Source organism: Sitophilus oryzae, unplaced genomic scaffold, assembly GCF_002938485.1.
Source record: "Sitophilus oryzae breed Bouriz unplaced genomic scaffold, Soryzae_2.0 scaffold_41_pilon_pilon, whole genome shotgun sequence".
NCBI lineage: Eukaryota > Metazoa > Arthropoda > Insecta > Coleoptera > Curculionidae > Sitophilus > Sitophilus oryzae.
In genome coordinates this window covers 1,609,023-1,633,498 of record NW_022146996.1, presented here as the reverse complement: position 1 = coordinate 1,633,498, position 24,476 = coordinate 1,609,023, and the positions used below count along the sequence as shown (strand labels likewise).

The following is a 24,476-nucleotide window of genomic DNA, read 5'->3' as shown; positions in this document are numbered from 1 at the left end:
TTATCTTCTCTCTTTCTATCTGTTTTATATTAATGCAGACAAACCACGCAGAACCACAATAAAAACTGTTTATTATTAAATAATTCGTACAAAAAAACAATTAACAAAGTAAATTTAACATTCTGAAAAGACAACTTATTTTCGTCTCGTTTTCGACTATCGACTATTATATTACATAGATACGTAGATCTAGATTGATCATAGAGGGCGACATCTAACCTGAAAATTTCCTTATTTATTATTTATTTATTTTACTTAACAGAAAAGGCCTTTTTTTTATTAAAAAAATTTTAATCACTTGATTAAAATAAAAAAAAACATAACAAAAGATTAACACCCTCAACGAAAAGGTTGAAACCAGCGCAATCAAAACTCTTTCGGTTTCAACTCTTTTTTTGTATCATGTAACGTACAGTACATCTGCTGGATCTGTGTCTATGAAAGGAATGCGGACAAAAAACATTTAAATATACAGAAATATATTTTATACGTCGACTTAACGAGTAGGTACCGCTAATCGCTCCGCCCACTCATTTTATTGGCTACTTGCAAATTTGTCGAATTTTTATTGATGGGACGCGTCGTCTAATTTTTTACGAAAAACATCGAGAGAATATCGTTTCCCCTCTCACGGATACCCCGTAGCTACAGAACGAACAGACGTACTGTACCGTATGATCGAAAAAAAAAACGGCGTCAGCCATGGCTATGGAATGAACAATCGCTGTCATTTTATATGTAAAATTAAATGGGGAGTGTCATCGATCGTCATTTCCAAGCCAACTGGACACCGTTTTTTTTTTCGATCATACGGTATTATGTATCATACAAACAAGAAATAACTTTGGCAACAATGCTTATGCAATATTCTTAACAACATCTAGTGACAGACAGCTCCGGCGGCAAGTTTGAATCGAAAGAGTAAATAGATCAGGCAAATATTACAAAAGATATTACCAACTCTATTTTTAATTTATGACTTATTAATGCTTCTCAATGATTAATTCTGACCTTTATATTAATAAAAAATGCATATAATCGTCATATTTTACAATAATTACACGCTTATACAACTTCACCATAACCTAAAAATGCACTTTTAATTTATTTATTTTTCAATAAATTGTGGTTCATCCGCAATTTTTTTTGCTTAAAATTCTTATTTAAGTGTATGCTTTTGACTGATATATAAATAAATGCCAAATTCGGAGGGTGTTATATCTGACAAGCACCCATTAATTTTTATTACATTAATGTTTACTAAGCACAACCAAAATTAATTTGACTTATTTATATTATTAACCTTACTATTTTTTGTAAATCAGCGCAATTTTTCTGTTCTTTATTGATGCAAACTTATCAGTAATATCGTCATTTAATTAATTAATTATATTCATTAAAGCTTATTTAAACAAACATTTTCATTAAAATTAAGCTTATAGAGTCTAACCACAGACTAACCTAAAGCCTAAAGTTAGCTTTTTCTTCTTTCTTGTTTGGTTTTACGGCCTAAGCTTCCAGGACTATACGGCCAGGTGATAGTCTCCTATCCTTTGCTTCTTCTTCAATTTAAGACAAGAGAAGCTTGTGAAAGCGTCTGACTCGAGGTCGTTTCTCTTGGATATTTGTCTTGTACCCTGGAAAGGTAGTCCAGGTCTTCTTCTTCTTTGGTTGAGTGTCTGTGTTGGGTCTAATGGTGAGTCCTATATTAGGTGAAATAGATAAACGTATTGGATGAGTTCAGATACTGACAAATCTATTCTAATCTTTCCCTACTATGTCAGGAGCAAGCAAAAGCTTATATGAAAAAGACTAACCAGTTAGTCATTGATATTACTCTACATGCTTTGTTATGAATTACAGGATAGGTCTTCGAAAATTTTACAATTCTAGATAACAAGAATCTAAAAAGCAACTTACATGTTCGATTAAGGCTAGACTCGCATGAAATAAGGAGGTATAATCATGCGGGGCGAACTTATAATGGTTGGTGATTGATTTGTACAAAGTTTCTCTTTGTTCTGGAAATAATGAACATTGAAAAAATGTGATTTAGCGTGCCCTCTTCGTCGCATTGGCATCTTGGGTCGTCTTTGACTCTGATTCGATGTAAATGAACTGGGGTAAGGCAATGTCCGCTTCTCATGCGAATGACTGTCGTGATTTTCTTCCTTGATGTATTACCCAAAGTACCGAACCAAGGGTACTTGTATGGTTTTTCAATCAGCTCTGCATACATCCTTCCTTTCTGTCTTGAATCTTCCTTCCATCGTTCCAACCACGTCCCCCAGAATTTTTCTTTCACAACAGGATAAAATTCTTTGTAACAACATTTAATGTCTACATTCTGTCCATTCCGTCTTCCTATTTTAGCCATGTAATCTGCTCTGTCATTACCTTTTATGTGGGTATGGCTTGGTATCCATCCCAAGGAGATACTGAATCCACCTTCTTTTAGTCTTATTAGCTTCTTCTTGACAGAATAAGTTATATGATCATCCTTGTATGCGGGTATGATGCTTATTGCTTTGAGGGCGCTTTGGCTGTCTAATAATATTAATGAATTATATGCGTTTCTTGTCTCAATCAGCTCCAGGACTTTCATTATCGCTACCATCTCTCCTGTGTATATTGTGGCAAACTTAGGGATTCTGTACGTTCTCTCTATTTTAAGGTCTGGGCAGACGACACCAATACCAACATTAAAGTTTACCTCTTTTGAGGCATCTGTGAAAAATTTTATTTTATCTTGAAAATGAGTGCCTATTAAACTTTGATGAGTTGTCCTCTTGCTTATTTAATTTGAATCTAATATACTCCGATCTGTCAAACTTCAACCCCGACCCAAAAAAATTATGTATATCCCCGACCTCTATATCCTGTACCCACGGGAAGATTTGATCAATCGCCTCGATTAAGGGAGGTCCCTGATATCTTGACCAAAACTGATATGAATGGTTAAACCTTGCGTATGCGCCTGTTATTTGATCTATGATAGGATTATCTCGGCTCGAGAAGGCTTTAAGGACAAATTTTGTGGCCAACCACCCACGTCTACAACTCAGAGGAATTTCCCCTGCCTCAGAGAAGATGACATTTGTAGGAGTGGACTTCATCATGCCCATACACATTCTCAGTGCTTGATACTGCACCCTATCCAGTCTTTCCAAAAGTGTCTTAGGACACTTTGCAAAAAACATACCCCCGTAGTCTAAATGTGATCTTACGTAAGCTTTATAAAAATTTAGCATGGTGCCTGGATGACCGCCCCACCATGTTTTACACAAGTATTTCATGATATTTATGCCCTTCAAGGCCTTGGCGCATATCCTCTCTATATCTATGTTGTTTGCCATTAAAATATGAGTCGATATAGATTCCCAGATATCTTACACAATCAGACCATTGTATGATATGATTGTGGAACCTAATAACAGGTAAATTAATATTGCGTTTCCTTCTTTGAATCAGGAGGCATGAGGACTTTTCTGGAGAGAATTGAATGCCATGGTCTCTAGACCATTCTTCTAGATTACTCAATGTGGAGTTCATCCTCTGAGCCATGACATTGGCGTCATGACCTTGTGTGATAAGAGCTATATCGTCCGCGTATTGAAGGATTCTCACTCCCTCTGAAACGTATTCTCCGATGCTGTTCATATATATGTTGAACAATATCGGAGCAAGGGGTGAGCCCTGAGCTACTCCCCTGTTGGCCAGACCGGATCCTATCATCTTGTTGCTTCCTTTTTCCAGAACGTAGATTTCTCTATCTGAGTGTATTCTTTTTACATCCCATATAGCACGTCCAAATGAAATTACGTTTTTGCAAGGGAGACACATGAGAAACAACATATGTTAAAGTGAACCTAAGTGTTCATCTAGTTCTAACATATACATATGAGATACACGCAGGTTTATATTGATAGAATTATGTGATACAGTGTTTACTAGTTGTATACCGTATGCACTCAAGATTCTAAAGAGTTTTTTGTAACGTAACAAATAATTATTAAAATGATGAAATCTGACGTCGGTATATGAGACATACAATGTATAAGTCGTATGTATGTGTAATAAATACTTCGTATCATAGTTGTGCCTATAGTACACACCTTGTAAAAATGTGACGTATACACATAATATAAATATCTATATAGACACTTTGTAATAGTGTACTGCATGAAGGTGTGCGCATGCGCGGATAGCCTCAGCGTAGACACACCGACCAAGTGTATCTTATGTATCCTCTCTCCTTTCTCCTTTCTAGGAGTGATATGTGTTTAGCAGCCATTATTGTTTTATCATTCGGAAGCTCTATATGAATGTTCTGTTTGTGTGTAATTTAAAAGAGATTTTAAGGTAAGCACAAGTTTTTAATTACCTTGTTATACCTTCCTAAGAGTATTATTAATATTATAGCAGCGACTCTTCCCTTGATCGATACCCAATTTACCAAATTTTGACTCCAATGAATGAAAACTCCAAATATTCTCGTATAATGATAAAGAGGTTAGCTCTGTAATATATTTTTTTTAATTTGGAAATAATAAAAATCTTAATGGACCAGAAAAAGAAAGATTTAAACACTTCAAAGAACTTCTTACACTGATATTCGGTAAGTTATTGATGGATCAATATACAGATATGTTTAATATTCAATAGTCAGTTTCATATAATATTTAAGGGTGAGATTGTTAATCTGGAAATAAAATACAACAAAGTCCAACAGAGTGCTCGATGAATGAGTATGCTAATAAACCAACTGCTTGTAGGGAAAAGAGGAGAAAAAACCTGAAGAAATGACTAAACGAGGTCCACCAAATCGTGGCAATATACCAGTGTTTACCATTTTAGTATGTTGTTATACTAGGTACTTATATTTTTAATACATTTTGATACAAATTCTGTTCTTTTACAGTGTTTTCTTACTTCTGGTTTCTGCAGTGTAAATAATTATTATTATTGTGTTATTTGCGCACGATATAAAGAAATATAAGAATTTTATTTTTTAACCACTTAATCCATTTTATGGAAGAAAAATGGTACATTTAATACAAAACAAAAATGGAACAATTTTAAGGCTACTTCTCTTGAACATACGATCGAGATACTTTTGGAAAATACAAAGTTTTGCCTTCCTAATTTTCGTTCTAAAAAGATATAATTGGTATCATTGAATACATATTTCTTAAAAAGAACGAAAAGTTAGGCATCAAAACTTGTATTATTTCCTAAATTCGTTCATAAGAAGTAGTTTTATCTAGCACAAGATGTTATATACATCTTGCAAAAAGAAGGAAGCAAAATACATACGTATATATGCGGTAGTCACAACTGCAATGTGTAAACATAGTTTAAACGTAATACACAAGCACTGTGTATCCTACGGCACACTGTGTATCCGTATCCCTTTGTGTATACGTAAATGCTATACTGTGGCTACATTGTGAGGCGGACGTTTAACCTTTGTGCATACGTGTTGAACTACAATGTGTAAACGTAGCATATTTACATCGGGGGAATTGTGTCACCCTGTGTCTACATCTAATAATGTAAACACATCGTAAATGTGATTTGATGTGCTGTATGGGATATTTGCACAAGTCCTCTTCCAGACCCATGGCTGCCATTTTTTGGATGAGAACATCAATCTTCACATTGTCATATGCATTCTTCATGTCCAAGAACACGAGTGTTATATACTCATTGTCTGAAAGAGCATCCACTACTGTGGAAGTTAGTGCTGCCATGCTGTCCAATATTCCTTTCCCTTTCCTGAACCTAGACTGGGAGCTCTTTAATATATTACCGTTCTCGAGGGTCCACTCGATTCTTGTTTTTATCATATCTTCCATCATTTTGCCAACGCAGGACGATAAGGTCATGGGTCGGTACCCGGAGATGTCTGTTAATGATTTATTGGGTTTGGGAATTGGACACCCAATTCCAATTTTCCACTCTCTCGGGATAGGGTAGTACTGGAGAAGAATTTTGTTATATAGTGACAGCAGGAATTCTTGAAATTTTATAGGAAGATTCTTTATTAAAAGATACGATATCTGATCAACACCCGGGGAGGAATTTTTCTTCTTACGTTCTAGGGCAGCCATAAGTTCTTGGAAAGTAAATGAAGGACTGTGACTAAAGTTAACTACCTAACGTAATAGCGACTAACCTAATATTAGTTTGTTGTCTAACGTTTTTTTCTAAAGCATCGGCTATTGTGTTTTGATTTTTTTTTAATTTCTTAGCATTTACTGACATTTTAAATGTTCTGCAGAATCCCCGTGTTTATGCAAAGATGTTGTTATATTTGCGAAATCAGTGAACCCTTCTTTATTCCAAATGCCATATTTATTAGAAAATAGTAAATAATACGACCAACAAAATAACTTTTGTAAAACAATACTACTACATAGCCAATTAAAATCAGAAAACCAAGAAGACTTAAATTTAATATTATAAGATTTACCACTTTTTTTTATTTCTTTTTTGCAATTTATGGTTAAAGTTTCAGTTCGTCGCCCTTGAGATAAAATATCCTTCTTATCTTCATCTGTCCGCCGTCTGAAGGGAGTTTCCAATAAATTGTACACCAAGTCATTAATTGGGTTCATTTTTTAACACACACACACACACACACACAAAACAGTTTTAAAACACAACAACAAAACAAACAGCAAAAAATCGGCAAAAATTAACAAGTTAAATCAACAAAAGCCATTAACAAACAACAATAAATAACAACAACAACTTTACAGTCTTTACACGGTTAATTACTCACCGAAGTAGCCGAATATTAGCATAAATGCATAAATTATGCGCCGCCGTCACGCATTTCCTGAACAAAAGGAAGACGAAGAGAACTGCCCAAAACCAAAAGCTCATTCACATCGGTCACCGATAATAAACTTCGGGGCGTGGGGATTTACATCTGCCGCTAGGCTGACGTCACGTTACCATGGAAACCGTGCAGCCGCTTGGCTCAGAAATAGAAACATTTTCACTTGCACTTCTGGCTTGTAGGCTATAATAATGCTACTTTTTTAGTCGGAATTAACGATGCGGTGGACCTATTATGCAGAGGTCCGCCCGGAAAAAAATAAATAACTTAAATAAAAAATTACCATTTTATTATTTAGATGCAAGTTAATATATTAAACTAAATTAATATTTTAAGCAGTAAATTTTTTTCTTTAATTTGAGTATTTTTTCGGTGAAGTCCCCTTCACCTACTGCACCTGACGAGCCGCCACTCCATTTAAGTCATATGCTTCTCTAATAAAACTCACCTTTATTTTTCTCGCTGAATCCAAAATTCAATTAATATACAGGGTGTTTCAAAAAACATGTGCCATCTCTCGTGGGCTGATTCCTCACATAAAAATAAGATTTATTTTTTATATAAACATTGGTCCGATTCTGTTACGAAGCTACAGGGTGTTAAAATCTTAATATTTTTTTGATTTATTATAATTTTCTTCCAAGTACTTTTAGCGTTTCGAATGAAATTTTGATGATAAAATTAAATAATATACAGTAATATTTAATAAGAAATTAGGTGAAATATATAATTTATTAATTTTATTTTTATTTTAATTTTATTGATTGTGGATTAATAAAATTGCGTTATCCCATCAAGGAGGCCGAATTGGACAAAATATCAAGAGGCAACTTTTAATTAGCATTAAACGGCCTACACAATTTTTATGTTAAATAAAAAAAAAATAGTGGCGCACATGTTTTTTTTAAATATTCCATTGATAACCCATATGCACGTCCCTGATAAATTTATTAATACTTTTTTAGCATTAAAATATGTACCACTTATAGTAACCTTTAGCCCCAAAATTTCATTGGAATCACTAAAAGTACTTGGAAGAAAATTATAATAAATCCTAAGATTATTAAAACTTTAACACCCTGTAGCTACTAAACAAAGCAGAATCGGACCTTTGTTGATATGAAAAATAAGTCTTATTTTTACGTGGCTGCTGTATATGTATGTTCCATTACAACAAAAAACATAACTTTAACTACACCCTGTAGAACTCCCCTGTAAATTAGCTTACATGGCTTACATACGCTCACAAAATTTAATTTCAATGCTAACTCTCGTTCTCCCTGGAAACTCCGCGTCGTATGAGAGGCGCCACCTTGTATATCATCTAAACGCCCATTCCAAGTTAAATGACGTTCTAGGCGAAGGTTCAGTTTTAACGCCTCGTCAAAATAGTCTTTTACATCTTTGGTATAAAATTTTCTGGGAAGGTAATATTTAACCTTTTAAAATTTATACGGGATTTCCTTTTATTCATGTCCCATTTTCCGATGCACCACACGGTATATATTTTACCGTCGCATTGCCTAGTTACTAACGAGCGTTTAATCAATACCGATTAATTCTACAGCATTCTACGTCAGTTTTTGTCAAACATATACCTTGGTATATTTTTTGACATATACCGTCAACTTCATTTCAGAGTGTTAATGTATATATGTAGATATTATAATATATAAAAAATATAAATACAGAACATGGAATCAAGATGGTACCTCTTTGCTGGTGAGTCTTATTTTCTAACATTTAGAAAAAAATATTTACAATACTAGAGAAAGTTTAATAATTAGATAAAATCTTTTAACTGTCTATATAATTAGAAATGTACTAAATAAATAATTAATAAAATGATTTTATTGCATTAAAATTGAACATAATATAATTAAATTATCTGCATATGTGGTACCTATATTATTAACGTGCAAAAGTAGCTTTAAGTAAGCATACATAAGTAATATCCCATATTATACAGATGCTAACAATTAAATAGTAATAAAATCTGAAACGACTGTTACTCTTAATATAAGCCCTAGTATACTATAAGCAAAACCTAATTTTTACGTATATTTATGAATAGGAGAATACACTTTTAACAGGGTGCCAATCAAAAAGTAGCACACGGGTTGCCACGGTTCAAGTTTATCCTATTTTACATGGGTTCGGCAACAATGCGTCGGGCATCTGTAGCTCCTATAATAAAAATATTTTAATGATTTTTTAAACGGAATACCCTGTATATTATTGCATTGATATTGTTAAATATGTTTTGATAGTTTCGGAAATATTAATAACTAAGTAAATAAAAAAATAGCATTTTTATAAAAAAATATTAAAAATACAAGAAATGTCTTGAAATCAAAACTGTACTAGGTATTTACTACAGTTGGTCTAAGGTTGGTCTGTACTTACTTTGCTGTTAATATCGTAATCTTAAAACATACAGGATTTTCAAAATTCTATGCCAAACTTTCTAAAATATAATTTTTTTTATTAAAGTTTTTCTTCGCTTTTTTTAATGGAACACTCTGTTATTATTTCTTTGTTAGATGGATAATTAACAAATGAACCTTTTTTTGTATTTAAAGCATTTATAATTTTTAGCGGTTAAGTAGCTTAACTACAGCACTCTAATTTAAAAAACTACATAAAAAAAGTAAAAAAAAAATAGATTTGAATCAATCTGTATATCAATAAAACTATTTTAAAATATAGAGCCTATACAGGGTGCCTCAGAAATAAGTGCAAGTATTTTATGGGTTGGTAGATCTGATCAAAATAACCATATTCTGTATCTACCATTTTTAAAAGACACCCTGTATATCGTGTAAACAAGATTGGAGTGAAAATAACAAAAAGTAAATTATATGAAAGTTTTTTGGAACAGTGGATCACTCTGTATAATATATCTCTGTATACCGGGTGCGTCTTAAAAGTGGCTCACCCTATAACACTTTTTTTATTTTTTCAGTTAAAACAACGAGATTTGGTATGTTAGAATATGACATAAATTAGGATTAATTGACATTTTCAATTGTTATCCGTGACTACACCTTTTGATTTTTACAAAGCACCCTCGGTATTTTTTTACTTTATTTGATAGAAAATGACACTCTGAATAGAATGACATATCATATGTCAACTTTTGTCATTTTCGCATATGGCTTGCATATGGTTTATTTGAAGTTGTAACCTGCGGTTTATAAAGACAATTTGACTCTAAATATCAAGTGTGTGGTATCAAATTATTCGTAAAAAAATGCTTTTTCCAGATATGCTAATGAGCCACCCTTGTTCCATTTGAAAAAATTGAGATGTGATTAAATAAACGATTTGGACATCTTTTAACCGGCCAGGACAAGACACTAACAACGCTTTCAGATGGAGTGGATCGTACGCGCGGATGTTTTTGCAATATAGCTCATCCGGACGGAGCATACGCGACCCATGTGAAATCGTTTATATAAACTTGCTACTTGCTCGAAGTCGCGGACGCTCCGCTCCGTCTGAAAACGCTGTAAAAACATTAGACGATCACATCTATTTTTCCCAGGCTCCTTGATTAAAAATTAGTGATTTTAACACAGCCATGGCACTCTAGCTTGAAATTTAAGATACAATTTGTTTTTGAGCGAATATGTCAAAAGTTGACATATGATATGTCATTCTATTCCAAGTGTCATTTTCTATCGAATGAAGTAAAAATATACCGAGGGTGCCATTTAAAAATCAAAAGTTGTAGTCATTTCCGGTGAAACAGAGGAAGTGACCGAAAACAATTGAATAGGTCAATCAATCATAATTTATGTCATATACTGTCATACCAAATTTCGTTTTTTTAACTGAAAGAATAAAAAAGTTATAGGGGTATACGTATATCATTTTTAATTTTATCCTGAGTACTGAGTGGGGGTTCAGAGTACTCGTATAATAGAAAATAGAAAAATCTTATGAGAAACTGCTCCCCTTCTCATAAGATTTTAGTAATTCTTGGTATACATGATGGCAGCTTCTGGCTTAGCAATCGCATAGGTTTTCAGCTCTATCAAACAAGTTTAAAAAAATCTGGCTCTACAGTGTGTTGCTGACACCCGATATCTGATATACTCATTGAGACGCCTGGTATAATTCTGATAAGGTGGTCCAGGCTGCTTAAACTTCATGCATAAGAGCTACTAAAGTTCGAGGAGGGTGTTCTAAATTCGACAGCCTTCGACCCGTAATACCTCAGACATGTTCAGTTGGAGATAGATCGGGTGATATTGGCGGCCATGGTAAACGGTTAATGTAGTGCTGATTCATAAATTCTATTGATGCTCGACCAACATGTGGTCTAGCATTGTGTTGCTGGAATATGGGTTTTGGACGGTGTATAGTTTCACATGTGGCTGCACCCCCTCATGGATGTACCTACCATACGCAATGGCACCCCAAACCCTAACACCGACAGTGGGATGAACTTGACGTTCTCTGTCAAACTGTAGATCTTTTACCATGTAGTTCTTTCACCCTTGTCTATACCAATCCAGACGGTTACGTCGATATTCAGTAGTAAGAGGCAGCACCAAATGTGGACAATAAATTGGCCTTCCAGTTTCTTTAAACCACTGATTTGCAATGGCTCAGGTGCTAGCAATGCGATCTCTGAGAACCAAATATCTTAATCGACGATCTTAAAGCGCTGTGTTCAAACAATCTAAAAAGCACAAAAGATATAAGCGATTACACATAGAAAATATCCTATAACATTTTTTTATTAGTACGTAACTTGGTTCTGAAAATATTTTAATTAAAGGCGTTTGTGAATGACTCTGATATTTCGTTCCATTCACAGCATATTTTACAAAATGAAAGAAAACTTTTTATTTTAGGCCAGACTCTGGAAAATACTAAAATATCAGACAGGGTAAACGCTTTGCACATAACAGACTCGGCATGGAAGGGAATTACGAAACATTTAGATAGAAAGAAAATGCTTCAAGAGGCGCTTGATAAAGAAAAAGCAGTAAAGCAATATCTGGATGAAGGCTCTAAAAATATGACCGAAAAATGGGAAAACTCCTTAGAAGTAAGAACACAGAATAACCATAACATTACTTGCGCTAACGTTTTCCAAACTTTTAAATTGTAACATTAATAATGTGTTCCTATCTACCTTGGATGACTAAGAAATCTTTGCTGACATCGGAAGATTTTTCTATTAACTACTAACTTAAATTATTAATTCTCGACGATTTTTTAAACACAAGTTAAAATATTTTATAACAAATATAACAAGTACATCAAAAGATGAAGACTTCGTGTGAGTACTTATTGGCACCACTCGAGCGGTGAATTTTGCGCGATGCCGCTCCGGGGACGCAGCAAAATAATTTTAGCGGTAGAATATCTTGTCTCGATGTTTTTTGTATTTCTAAGAAAAAGTTTTTTAGGCATGAATTTTCTAAAAGCTTCTTTATCAACGTCATTATCTTGTAATGGCTAAGAAGCAACTAAGACATAGTAAAGCAACGCTGCGCTTATTTAATATACAGTATGACCCCGGATTGTCTTTACAAGATGAAAAACTTTTTTATTATTGACATTTTGAGAAAAATGCATTCTTCATTAAAGTTTTTGCTTGTTCTAAAATGGTTAATCTCGTTTATAATTTTCCAAATTTTCTTACCTTTTTAGAGAAAATTGAAAAAACATGAAAATATCGTAAATTTTTTTCCTAAAGTCCTAAAAATTAAAGTTTTCATTCTTTGATAGATTATTATTATAATAGATAAAGGAAATAAATTTAGATTGGAAAGCCCGTCAAAATATTTAATTGTTTTGGGTCACAACCGTTGTACGCGATCTGGCGGTGCTATAGCGGTTGCTAAGAATAACCGCCAAACAATAACAGAAATAATTTTCTCTTGTCAAAATCAGAATCTTCAAAAATTATAAAATCTTTCAAAATTTAAACTGCTCTCATTGAAAAAATACCGAAAAGTGTTTAAAGCGTCCATTCTCAAAGTAATTATTGCTATCTTGTGAGTTTAATTTAAATTTTACTCACTCAAACCCGTGATAATTGTGAAAAAGTGGCATTAAAAACTAAAAAACTTGTGTTGTAAACTGTGAACTGCAAAAATCATCATGGACGCAAAACGTCGGTTTCCAATGTTTCATAGGTATTTCACATAATATGCCTATGTCCTTATATAAAATAAAGTTTCTTGTATGCTACACACTGTCTTTTATTTATAAAATTAAAAGAAAATAATAATAAATTTGAATAAATAATATTTGGCGACATAATTCCGAAAAAGCCGAACCAAGCCGATACGAAATTATCAAAAGCTTTGGGTCGCGACCGTTGCAAGAATAGCGCCAAAATAGTGTTTACATTGTCCTTATGGGCACTTTCCAATCTAAACTTGTTTCATTTATCTATGGTTATTATTCAATTTGGTTAGTCATATTTTTTACTGTTGTTAATATCACATTTTCCGATTAGTATTATCACCCTTTCCGTACCATTGAACTAAATAAATGTTGTGCTTCATTAACATTTTAAAACAGCAAAAAATATGGTGTTAATTGTTAGGTCTATGGGATTAAAATTATATCAATAACAATCTATAATCTATCAAAGAATTAAAATGAAATTACATTACCATAGAAACGCCTAGTCAGGAAAAAAAAAATTTCAGGAAAAAATTCAACCATATTTTCATGTTTTTTTTTAATTTTCTCTAAAACGGTATGTAAATTTGAAAAAATATAAATGGGATTAATCATTCTAGAAGAAGCAAAATGTTTAAAATGAAGAATGCATCTTTCTCAAAATTTCTATAATAAAAAAGTTTTTCCTCTTGTAAAGACAATCCGGGGACATACTGTACAACGCTGCACGACGCTCGACGCTGCCAATAAAGTTATTTTAAACTCTAAATCTTAGAGCAGCCTCTACACTATGCGGAAAACTCTTCGAAACAGGTCAAGGTCGCATTTCGTCGCCCAACTTTGTCGCATTTCCATTTATATCCAGTTGTCTTCGATAATCGGTTTGCCTCGACCTACTTTCGATTCTTAATAGCGCCTTAAAACTATTCGTGAAGAGGGCAGAGGGGGATTTTTTTTTGGCGTTTCTTGCTGCCTCGTTCAATTTTGTTTCGTTTTGAGCTATTTCCAGAACGTGGCGGTATCTGTACGCAAGGCAAAGGACTTTTTTCATAAATCTCAGTGAAATAAGTAAACTAGACGTTTCTAAAATATCTGTTCTTAAGATGATATTTCGTTAATTACATCTCGTTTTATGTTCCACAAAATTAATATTTGAACACGCGTTTATATGTATAGTAGATATTTAGGAACAAAACTTTTCACTTAAACTGCAGGAATATAATTATTACAATATTTCTATGATTTAATTTTATTATAATTAATTGGTATATAAAATTGTATATGATATGTTTGTTTACGGTTAATTGATTAATATAAGAGTAGTATTGCTTGATGAGTAATACTTGTAACATTATCAATATATCCATCTGATTGGGAAAATTGTTGTTGGACCGGATGTCAACAAAAGTATGGTACACGGACATTTTTAAAAGCAATGTTCCTTTATTGTTCTTAAAAGAAATTTGTAAACGATATTTTTATTAAGCACCCAGCATGGTTTGATATAAATCCATTCAACTAGTTTTTATTATGCATGGATTTAGACCATTAAAACTAGAAAAAAAAACAAAGTCGTAAACTAAACTTTGCTACAGACTACTGTATAAATGTTACTTTACCATAACCAGTAATAAGAAATAATGAGAGGATTTTTTAAATAATTTCGTGTTTATTTTGTTCATGAGGCGCAATATTGCGGATTATAAGCCGATAAATAGTAGACCGCTAGTTAGTCATTGTTTTATATTTTTTTTACTATATTGTAATTAATGATATTAGACAATGATTAAAACTAAATATTCTTGTGTAACCTTTACGGAATAGCCAATTTAATCTACCCTCGGTAACTGTTTTCATATCAGTTTTTCCATGTTTACTTATTTTTCTGAAGCCACCACACGTTTGACATTGATTGCTCCGTGCTATTTCACAAAATAGTACGATAAATATAAGCCCTTGTCACATTGTTATAAAAATTAGTTTTCTCACGTTCCTGAAATAGATCGAAACCCTCCGTGGTTGGTTGTTTGTTTTTATTGTTAATCTGTTTTAACAATAAAAACAAACAACCAATCATGGCGGTTCTCGATCTATTTCTGGAAATGTGGGAACTAATTTTTATAACACGGGCTTATATTTACCGTACTATTTCCAGAAATGTTTTGCGAAATACTATTACGAAATATTTCCAGAAATATTTCGTAAAACATTTCGGGGATAATGTAGAGGCTGTTTTACATTATGGATATCCAAAGATTTACATACATAATACATACTAAAGCAATAGAAATTTACAGAACGTTCGTAAAAGAAAAGAAGAGGAGCGCCTGAAGATGATTGAACAGAAAAAAGATGACAGAATGCAAAAGTTCATGGCGTTACGTAAAGAACAAGAAGCTATTAGAAAACAATACAGAGATAAAGTTCATAAACAGATATTCATGAGCACAGGTTATGCAAGGTATGTATTTTTTACATTCTCCTTCTCCTTCTTCTTGATTAACATATACATAACCTACAAGGCTAGTAGCTTGTATAAGATAAACTTGAAATCTAAATTCTTCATTATTATTCTTGTAATAAAGATAAATTACTAATAGCCTCTAAATTCTACCATAAAATGTTTCCTAATTTAATTTAATACTATAAAATATTCCCTCCTTTAGAGCATTAACAAGTGCACTGGTCACATCTGATGTTCTGTACGAGAGAGAAAAGCAAATTGAGCTGCAAAATAAGATAAAACAACACGAATTAGATGAAAATAAAAAATATGTGGATATTATGAAAAAAGAAGTTGAAGCAGAGGCAATTAAAAAAATAGAAGAGCAGGAAAAAGAAGCTGAGAAACAAAGAATATACGGCAGTAACTTAAGGGATAGGTATCTTCTTAATATATTATTCTATCAATACGGTTCTTATATTTCGAGTGTAACCACCTTAAACAATATATATGAAATAAAAGATGTAATAAAAGATTCCATGATCCATGCTACACCGATCCAATCGTTAATATCAGACATCGTGAAAAACAAAATATACAGGGTGGTCCGACCTGTATTCCGGAAACTTCGGTAGCATATTCTGAAGATAAAAATAAGTAAAAAATTTCATGTAAATGTGTGTCCGAAAATGCTTAGTTTCGGAGATACAAGGTGTAGTGTAGAAGTTTCATATTTATTTCGCTTTTTTCGAAATAGTTTCTGAAATAACGTCAATATTTGGATGAAAATTGGTGTCTGGGAGTTTTTTGACAGAAATTTGATTTTTGATGTCAATATGATTCCTGTTTGTAGGGGGCGCCACCTACATGTGTTTTAACAGTTTTTAAGAGTAATAACTTTTCGTTTAGGTTACCGTACGTTTTTTCGTACCTGACTAAACTACTGAGTGAAAAATATACATTTCCGTGATTTTTTACGTAATAAATGTCTCTTTGTAAAAATCTCTACGAGCAACCGTTCTCAAGATATTTAGAATGAAAAGAGTCAATACATGTAATTATTGACAAAAAATAAAATGTTGAGTAAATAGTTTAATTATTTCTCTTCGAAAAAATGATAAAAAAAACAGTTTTTGTTTAACCTTTGGCACAAAAGCATTTCAAATTTATGATTTCAGTCTAATAACTATTTAGTCAACGTTGTTTAATTTATGTCAATGATGAGAGGTATTGATAATTTCGATTTCAAATATCTCGAAAACCATTACTCGTAACGATTTTTACCAAGAGACCTTTTTTACGTAGAAAACATCGTGAATGTATATTTTTTTACTCAGTAGCTTTATACAGGTACGGACGAAAAGTTATTACTCTTCAAACCAAATAAAAAGTATGTAGGAGGCGCCCTCTACAAGTAGAAGCCATATTGACATCAAAATCAAATTTATCATGTCAAAAAACTCCCAGACGTCAATTTTCATCCCAATATTGATGTTACTTCAGAAATTAGTTGGAAAAAATAGAAATAAAGTTGAAATTTCTACACCCTGTATCTCCGCAACTAAGCCGAACTAATTTTAGGACATACATTTATACGAACTTTTTACTTATTTTTGTCTGCAGAATATGCTGCGGGAATACAGTTCGGACCACCCTGTATATAGAATAGCTCTAAAATCCTAAAAGGCCCAGTTATATTTCTCCATCTATTTCTGTCCTTCACCTGTATTCTTCACCTGTTAACCGCGACCTTAGAGATCTATTGTGTCCCTTTTTCTTGAGTTATAACTCACCATACAGTCTATAAGTCATAATACAGTCTATCATGGGGGTCTCCAAAAATACTCTGACAAAAACTGTTCATCCTCCGAGGAATGGACATATGCCTCCTACGAGGGGATACACCCTTCCACGGTTGGGGTAGCCCTCCAGCTGAGGTACCCGTGAGGTGAAGGCTCTGGAGAACCTGTCTCCATTTTCTCCACCTCTTTAACTTGGTCGCTCCTTAGACCTGATACCGGTATTGTTCCGCATCTACAATAGAGGATATGTCCCCCTTTTGAATTTGAGATCAATTCCTATTGTGAGCACCCGACCATAACCCTCCTCTCACGAGTTGATGACTCGCCAACACGATGTCCTTTAATTGGAGTTCTGTCAAAGCTGGTGATAAACCGCAAGGGTTAGACGGTCCACTTCTACAGAGCCCCGCATGTAGAAGTAAGGGAGACGAGAATACAATGGGTTGCCCCCTAGTGCCCCAAGGTTGAGATCAGTAGAGACTAGTCTTCTATTTAATCACGCATCCCTTTGATCTGGTCACTTCGTAGGATTTAGGTTTTTGGTGAGGTTGTCTTCTTTTGGCAAGTTAAGTCATGACTCTGCTACACTCTCTAAGCGTGATACATGATCACAGACAGTAAATGATGCCTGGTATGACGGACAGGGTAGTCCCATCCGGTATCATTATATGTCTTGGTGCAATTCCCTGGTCACGGCACTACAGCCAAGGCCAAGACAGCGAGCATTGGAGCGTTCTATGAGTGGTTGCCATATTGTTGAAATTTTCATACTAGGATTGTTAAAAATTTTATTATTGTTAGAAATAAACACGGCCTTTTTAAAGGAAATTTCAACAATATGGCACCACTCATAAAACGCTCCAATGCAGGTGTTCTTAGTGGAAAACCTCATGCTTGACTGCACCCAACAAATTCACAAGCGAATGCTCGGCTCTAGTATATAAGCATAATATAAGCTCAGTAGTTTTATGATTTAGTTTAGTACACACCACGGGTACACACTTGATAACGGTCAGTGATACTTCTGACCGAAACGTTGTGTGAGCAAAATAAATAGCGACAATGGAACTCTTTTAGTTTTAGAATATCATTGTTTCAAACACCATATATTTACTAACAGGTTTACAAAAGCTATTATTATATTTTAGTATTAAGGAAAAGCTAGAAGTTGAAAGAGCTCTTAAAGAAACTACTGTTAGAGAAGAAGCTGAAGATAATATCGAAGCAATGAAAGAATTAGAAAAATTAGATAAAATAATGGAACAAGATGTAAAAATAAAAACTTAATAGACGAAAAAAATAACATATGTATTTTTTTAGAAATTAAAGAAGAAAAGGGCATTACTAACAGAAAATCAGAAGATTTTGAAGGAAGTTGAAGAAGGAAAAAGACAGCACGAAAGAGAAGAAAAGGAATTAGACGAGGTTGTAAAAGTTTACCAAGTCGCCAAGCATAGGATCGATTGCATGAGAAAACAACGCGAAAAAGAAGTATTTTTATACACACAGTCTAAACAATCGCCGGCGGTATTGTTAGTTTATACAAAAAAAAATACCGTCGTCGGGCGGTATGATATTTCTATTATTATATCTGTAAATGCCGGTGGAAAATTGAATTAATCTGTCGTTGCTGTATGCACTTAACCTGGCAGACTGCGGCCATACTGTATTATAAACATCAAATACCGCCAAGATAATAACACAACTTAATATCTTTGCATTTTCATTTTTTGACTTGAACTGAGCTGTAGTTGGCATTTTAATTGTCAAAAATTATAAAATATTCAATTTTAAAATCAAAATAATTTTTTTGTATATATTCAAAGCATTCGAATGCCCCTTACTTAATCAAACAGGGAGGCTAGGTGAAACCAAAGCAGTCAAACGTGGTAAGCGAAGAACTTAAGACCCCTTGACCGCCAAACATTACTGTTTTAAATCTCTCCATTTTGATGAACTCATTGTGAAATGATAACATAACCTTTATTTTTGCATTTTGACTAGGTGATAAAAAAGTTTAGTGTTCATTGCTTGCTAATTCTGCATCTAACACGTCATAAATTTTTGTATACCGGTAATCGCAAAACATTTTCCAATGCACGTCATCAATCATATCAAAATTGACACTAAAGCCTATAAACCTGACTAAATTAAATTTTGCCAAAAATGTTTAAATTTTTTGTATAATTTAAGATACCGAGGAGCTCTTCATTTTACGTTATAGAGCAAATGATTGTTACAGGTATTTTATTATTTAGATTAAACCTGTAAAAATTAGTTTAAACCAAATTTTATTATCGCTATGTTGGTCACATTGCGCCGGGTTCAGCAACGTTGTCGTTTATTATTTGACTATTATCCTAATGTCAGTCATTATTTTGTATAATATCGTGTTGCTGTTGAATCTGTGTGAGTAATTCTCGTAGTTTGCCTATTTTCATAGTTTTTTTTTTAATTTTACTTTTAAGCTCAAACAGTTCTTTTATGAATAAAATTTTTGAGTTTTTGTATTGCATTTCTTGAAACAGTGTGTTGAAAATATGCCAAAGCATTTAAACAGTCGAAGCAAAGATCTTGTAGCTTTCCTGATAAACTATTTTGAACGAGAACGTGATATTAAAGGTCCTTTTTATCCTTGACTGCAGTCAGAGAAGAAAGTGCAGTGGTAAGCACATTATACCACTTTCAAATTTATTTCGACGTTAGTCTTTACTTAATTTTGTGATTATTAGTTTGTGCATTAAGTAAAATAAGCTATAAAACACATAAATCAATTTAATTACTAAAATATTAGTTATTAAATTAAAAATAAAACGAAAAAACCTTAAAAAATGATAGTAAGTATATTTGTTTCCCAATTTTACAATAAGACTCATCTCATAAATCCATCACAATCTGGCAGCGCTGTCGTAATTGCTCGTCACTCAAAGTTAATCACCTGCATCGGAAATTGTTTTGCGATTACTCTATGTAGTTTTATACTGACAATACTTGTGTTATTACGTTGGGAAACGTAATAACACATAATAGGACGAGAGCTAGCAACGTCGGAAAAACAAGTATTTTAAGACGTCTGGCTCTTTTATATATCTTTAACTATGCTCTCTAGAACAGCATGCGGCCCGTCTGGCTGCTGGTAAACGTTGCGATCTCTACTGCGCATTGAAAGAAGATCCTATATTTTTATTAGTCCTTTAAATTCTAGTATTGAATATTAATCGAGCATGTCTCCATAGCGCAGTGCGTAGAGTTTCCGACCACGAACCGATGATTCAAAGTTCGAATCCGGGTCAGGTCAAAGACTTTTTTATTTTATTTTCGTTTATATTCTGATAATAAAGTATTAAATATTTGTTTCTTTTTAGTTACCAGAATTATTTATTAGATTTATTTACTACTAGCTAATAGACATTTAAAAATCCTATAACTTTTGTATTTAACTTTTTGCCGTACCTTGTATTTTTTACCTAATAATCGACCGTTCCCATGTTCCCATACATGGTCAGCGACTTTGTGTATTTACCAACAACCGCCGTACTGAAAAAATTATTTCGTTGTTCGGCGATATTCATATTATAATTATTAACGTAATAAGGCCGATAAACAACAAATAACGATAAAAATATCCGAGGCGATAGCCGAGGATCATAAGCAGCCAAGGCCGTTATTTGTTATCGGCCGTGTTGCGTTCTAGATTTTTCGTCATACTGCAGATTTTTTAGAGCAATAAACACTACTATTTAATAACAAATTTTATTGAACAATAACACAAGTAAGGATAAAAAATACATAATGTCTTATACTAAAATTCATTTTTCATGATAATGAACATGGAAATTAAAAGTGCACTTGTTGTTCTTAGAAATCTGTAATCCTTCCCAGGGATTTACAGATTTTATAGAAGAAGATGATGCTACTGAAGAATGGCAAATATTTGTATCCACTAAAGACACATTATTTTTGGAGCTATCATGAAAAAGTTGATTTGTTATTTTCATTCTTTTGGAAACTGATTTTTCTATGTAAGTTTCTGCCACTGTTGAAGACTCCCATCCTCCTAGCTCCTTTAGCGATAGTAAATCACCACCATTTTCGGCGAGCATGGTTGCTGATGATCTACGAAATGAATGCCCTGTATAACGTTCTGGATTCTCCAAGTTCAAAAATTTTGCAATTTTCTGCGGTACGCTCCCGATGGTATGTATACCGACGATTTGCTTAACACACTTGCCTTTCTTGTAACCAATGAAAAATTTTGGATTGTCAAAGTTACGAGGACGCAGGTTGATGTATTTTTGTATAAACCATAGGCATCAAACGGAAGGCCCGTTTTGGAATAAGAAATTTCCTATCTTTCTTATTTTTAGTATTTCTTAATGAGACAAGAATATTTTTCTCCGAATCTTCGAAATCATCAACTGTGAGTGACCAAAGCTCGCTGCGCCTACAAGCTCCAAGAATACCAAGCACCAATACAATTTTTTCGAGTAACCAGGTGTAATCATCGGCATCCAGTAGAAAATTATTTATGTCATTCTCCGACAGAACTTTGGCTTTTTGGTGAATAACCTTCGTTTTGCGCCTCAGAAACATGAACAGTTTACCAAATCTATGAACAAATATAATTTAGATGAGTATGATTAAATATCGAAGAATATAATGGCTTTTACCTTGATATGTCGATGTTTTCATATACTCTCAACGCAAGCTTCAGCATGGATATCTTTGTCCACAGTGATGTAGGAGAATACATTTCAGACATTCTTTTAGCATAAGCCAGCAATACCGCTTCATTTACGCTGTTTATACTTCTATCCTGCCGCCACTTCAAAAATTGTCATATTCCTGCTGATATCTCTCTCTGGTTATAGTCGGAAGTAAATTTTGAGTAGCCGCAGCCGCTTCCTCCTGTATTTCCAACGGAATTTCTCGCGACATCTCGCTATGGTCTATTTTCCCAATTTTTGAAAAGTCCAACTGACAATAAATAGTCATTGTTGCAGGTGACAGACGTTACGATTACCTTAGAAACTTAACGGCCGCCGGCCGTTATGATAACGTCCGGCGGACGTTATATGCATCTTTTCCATTCTGATTTTGCTTATGTTATAATAATATAACAATATAGTATGACGAAAAATATATAAAACCTTCTAACGGCGGTCTTTACTTCGTCTATATCGCCGGCGGTAATTTAGCCAGTTTGATTTTTATATATTGAATTAATAAATTATTAATGTTCTAACACTAAAATATATAATTTTAGTTACGAGATAGTGAGGTAGAACGACGCCAGAAAATCGCTGCTTTGGTAATGGCTGAGAGGGAGAATAGAGAAGCTGTCGAAAACGAAATTCTCCAAAAGGCAATAGCGGAGAAGGATGCGATGTATGTACAGGATCTTTCACACAACAGATTTATTAAAAGTTCTAATTGGGATATAAATATGATTTTTTCGGATATATCCAGGGTCCTACAAGAGTGCGTCGGGCAGTGTTCAAAATTCTACGCCAGTTTTTTTTTTAAATATGTGTTCAGTCCGGGCGGTTAAGCTAAGACCCGTATTTTTTTATCCGGGAATCAGGAAAGCCATCATATGGGTCCATTGCATTGGTTCCAATTCATTGATTTGAGAAATAATTTTAATTAAACAAAATTCTAATATTTTCAAAATTGTGAGGAGGAGCTCCATCTTGCTGAAAGTATATTTCACGTAAATTAACTAAAGAAATATCTAAAAGTTTCGATACGATAGTTTCCAAGATTTACAAATAGCGGTAGAGAGTTAAGTTTTCCTAATGTATAAAGAATTTATTAGTGGCTCCCAAAATAAAATAAAAGACAGATATCACTATACTTTATAATTCTTTAGTTTCTTTTATCATCAATCATGGCCTACTAATAAATACGATATTTTAATATTTTTTATAAGTATAAAGTGATATATATCTTTGGGAATCTGATGGCAAGCCAGATGATATAATTTATAAATAGATAGGGTTTTCCATTTAAAGATAACATAATAGTTCATATCTTTAAAAATATTATTTTCGTAGAATAACAGATGCATTCTACGTAAAAAGTTCTACAATATACAGTTTTTACCTTCTCTATACCTTTAACAATAACAGAGATACAGGGGGTGTCTAAAATTGCAAAATTTTCAAAAGTAGCTAAAAGTAGCTCAAAAACAAAGAGGGCTATGAAAATGTTGTTTACGGAATCTTCTGTTTGGCAAAAAAGTGGGACAGGTTTGTGCAAATCGTACCTTTCTCTCTTCATGAATAACTGAGATACCGTATAAATTAAATCAAAATGGTACACCCTGTACATTTTTTACCCAAGTGAGACACCCTCGGTATTTTCTATCATATTTTTACCAACTATATCATATATTTTTATCATACTACAATCAACTGATTTTTTTTTGTAGAGTGTAACCTAACCTAACCCATTCTACACAATAGACGATAATATGAATTTATAAAAAAAATCATCAGTGCCCAAAGATTCATTATTTATTTCTGTTCTGCAAATGTGGTTCTGACAAAGACTACACGTTCTGATATAAAGTTGAAAATACTTCAAAAATAATCATCAAATTTTATTTTTAAAAAGCAACTTTTTTATCTTTCATCTTTCATTTATGATATTTGTGTTCTATACAATATCATATATCATTCATATCATAGTAGAAATATAATCTTAAATGTTTAAACCGTAGAGAGTTACAGAAAATTAAAGATAAATTAGAGTTTCAAGAGAAAATGAAACGAGAACGATTAGAAAACCGTCAGGAAGTACTTCAACGAGAAGCAGAAAAGAGGCGTAAGGATCTTGAAATACAAAAATGGGAAACGTTAAATAGATACAAAGCTCAAGAATATCATAAGATATACGAAGAAAAGAGAAAAAGAGAACTTTGGGCAGAGATAATTCGATATCGTCAAACGTTATTAGAACAAATAGTAAGGCAAAGTATATACCAAATAAAGTTTTTGTACGTTTGAAAGATAGAGAAGAAGTATGAATGATATTGATAGACAATGGCAAATTACCGGACGTTTCGACTCGTATGTATCACTAATCATTAGTTTTTACTTACCTACAAACAACTTAAACGTTCTGCACATTTTGAACAAAATACATTATTTAACTTTTTAACATAGGCGGCCTTTTTAAATTAGACAATCAAAATAATCGAATAATTTATTCGACGTCAAATTTTGGT

The 24,476-nt window shown here is 33.2% G+C and overlaps 1 protein-coding gene across 1 annotated transcript in view; it reads left to right on the top strand.

Moving 5' to 3' along the window:
- Nucleotides 1-8,444: 8,444 nt before the first annotated feature.
- Nucleotides 8,445-24,476, top strand: part of LOC115885821 (calponin homology domain-containing protein DDB_G0272472-like) — a 29,751-nt gene continuing 13,719 nt past the window's right edge. Inside the window, exons 1-8 of the mRNA XM_030904846.1 lie at nt 8,445-8,569; nt 11,713-11,909; nt 15,298-15,461; nt 15,667-15,882; nt 18,394-18,514; nt 18,566-18,736; nt 22,512-22,633; nt 23,970-24,213. Coding sequence (XP_030760706.1) covers nt 8,542-8,569; nt 11,713-11,909; nt 15,298-15,461; nt 15,667-15,882; nt 18,394-18,514; nt 18,566-18,736; nt 22,512-22,633; nt 23,970-24,213 — 1,263 coding nt within the window. The 5' untranslated portion in view covers nt 8,445-8,541. The remainder of the gene's footprint in view (nt 8,570-11,712; nt 11,910-15,297; nt 15,462-15,666; nt 15,883-18,393; nt 18,515-18,565; nt 18,737-22,511; nt 22,634-23,969; nt 24,214-24,476) is intronic.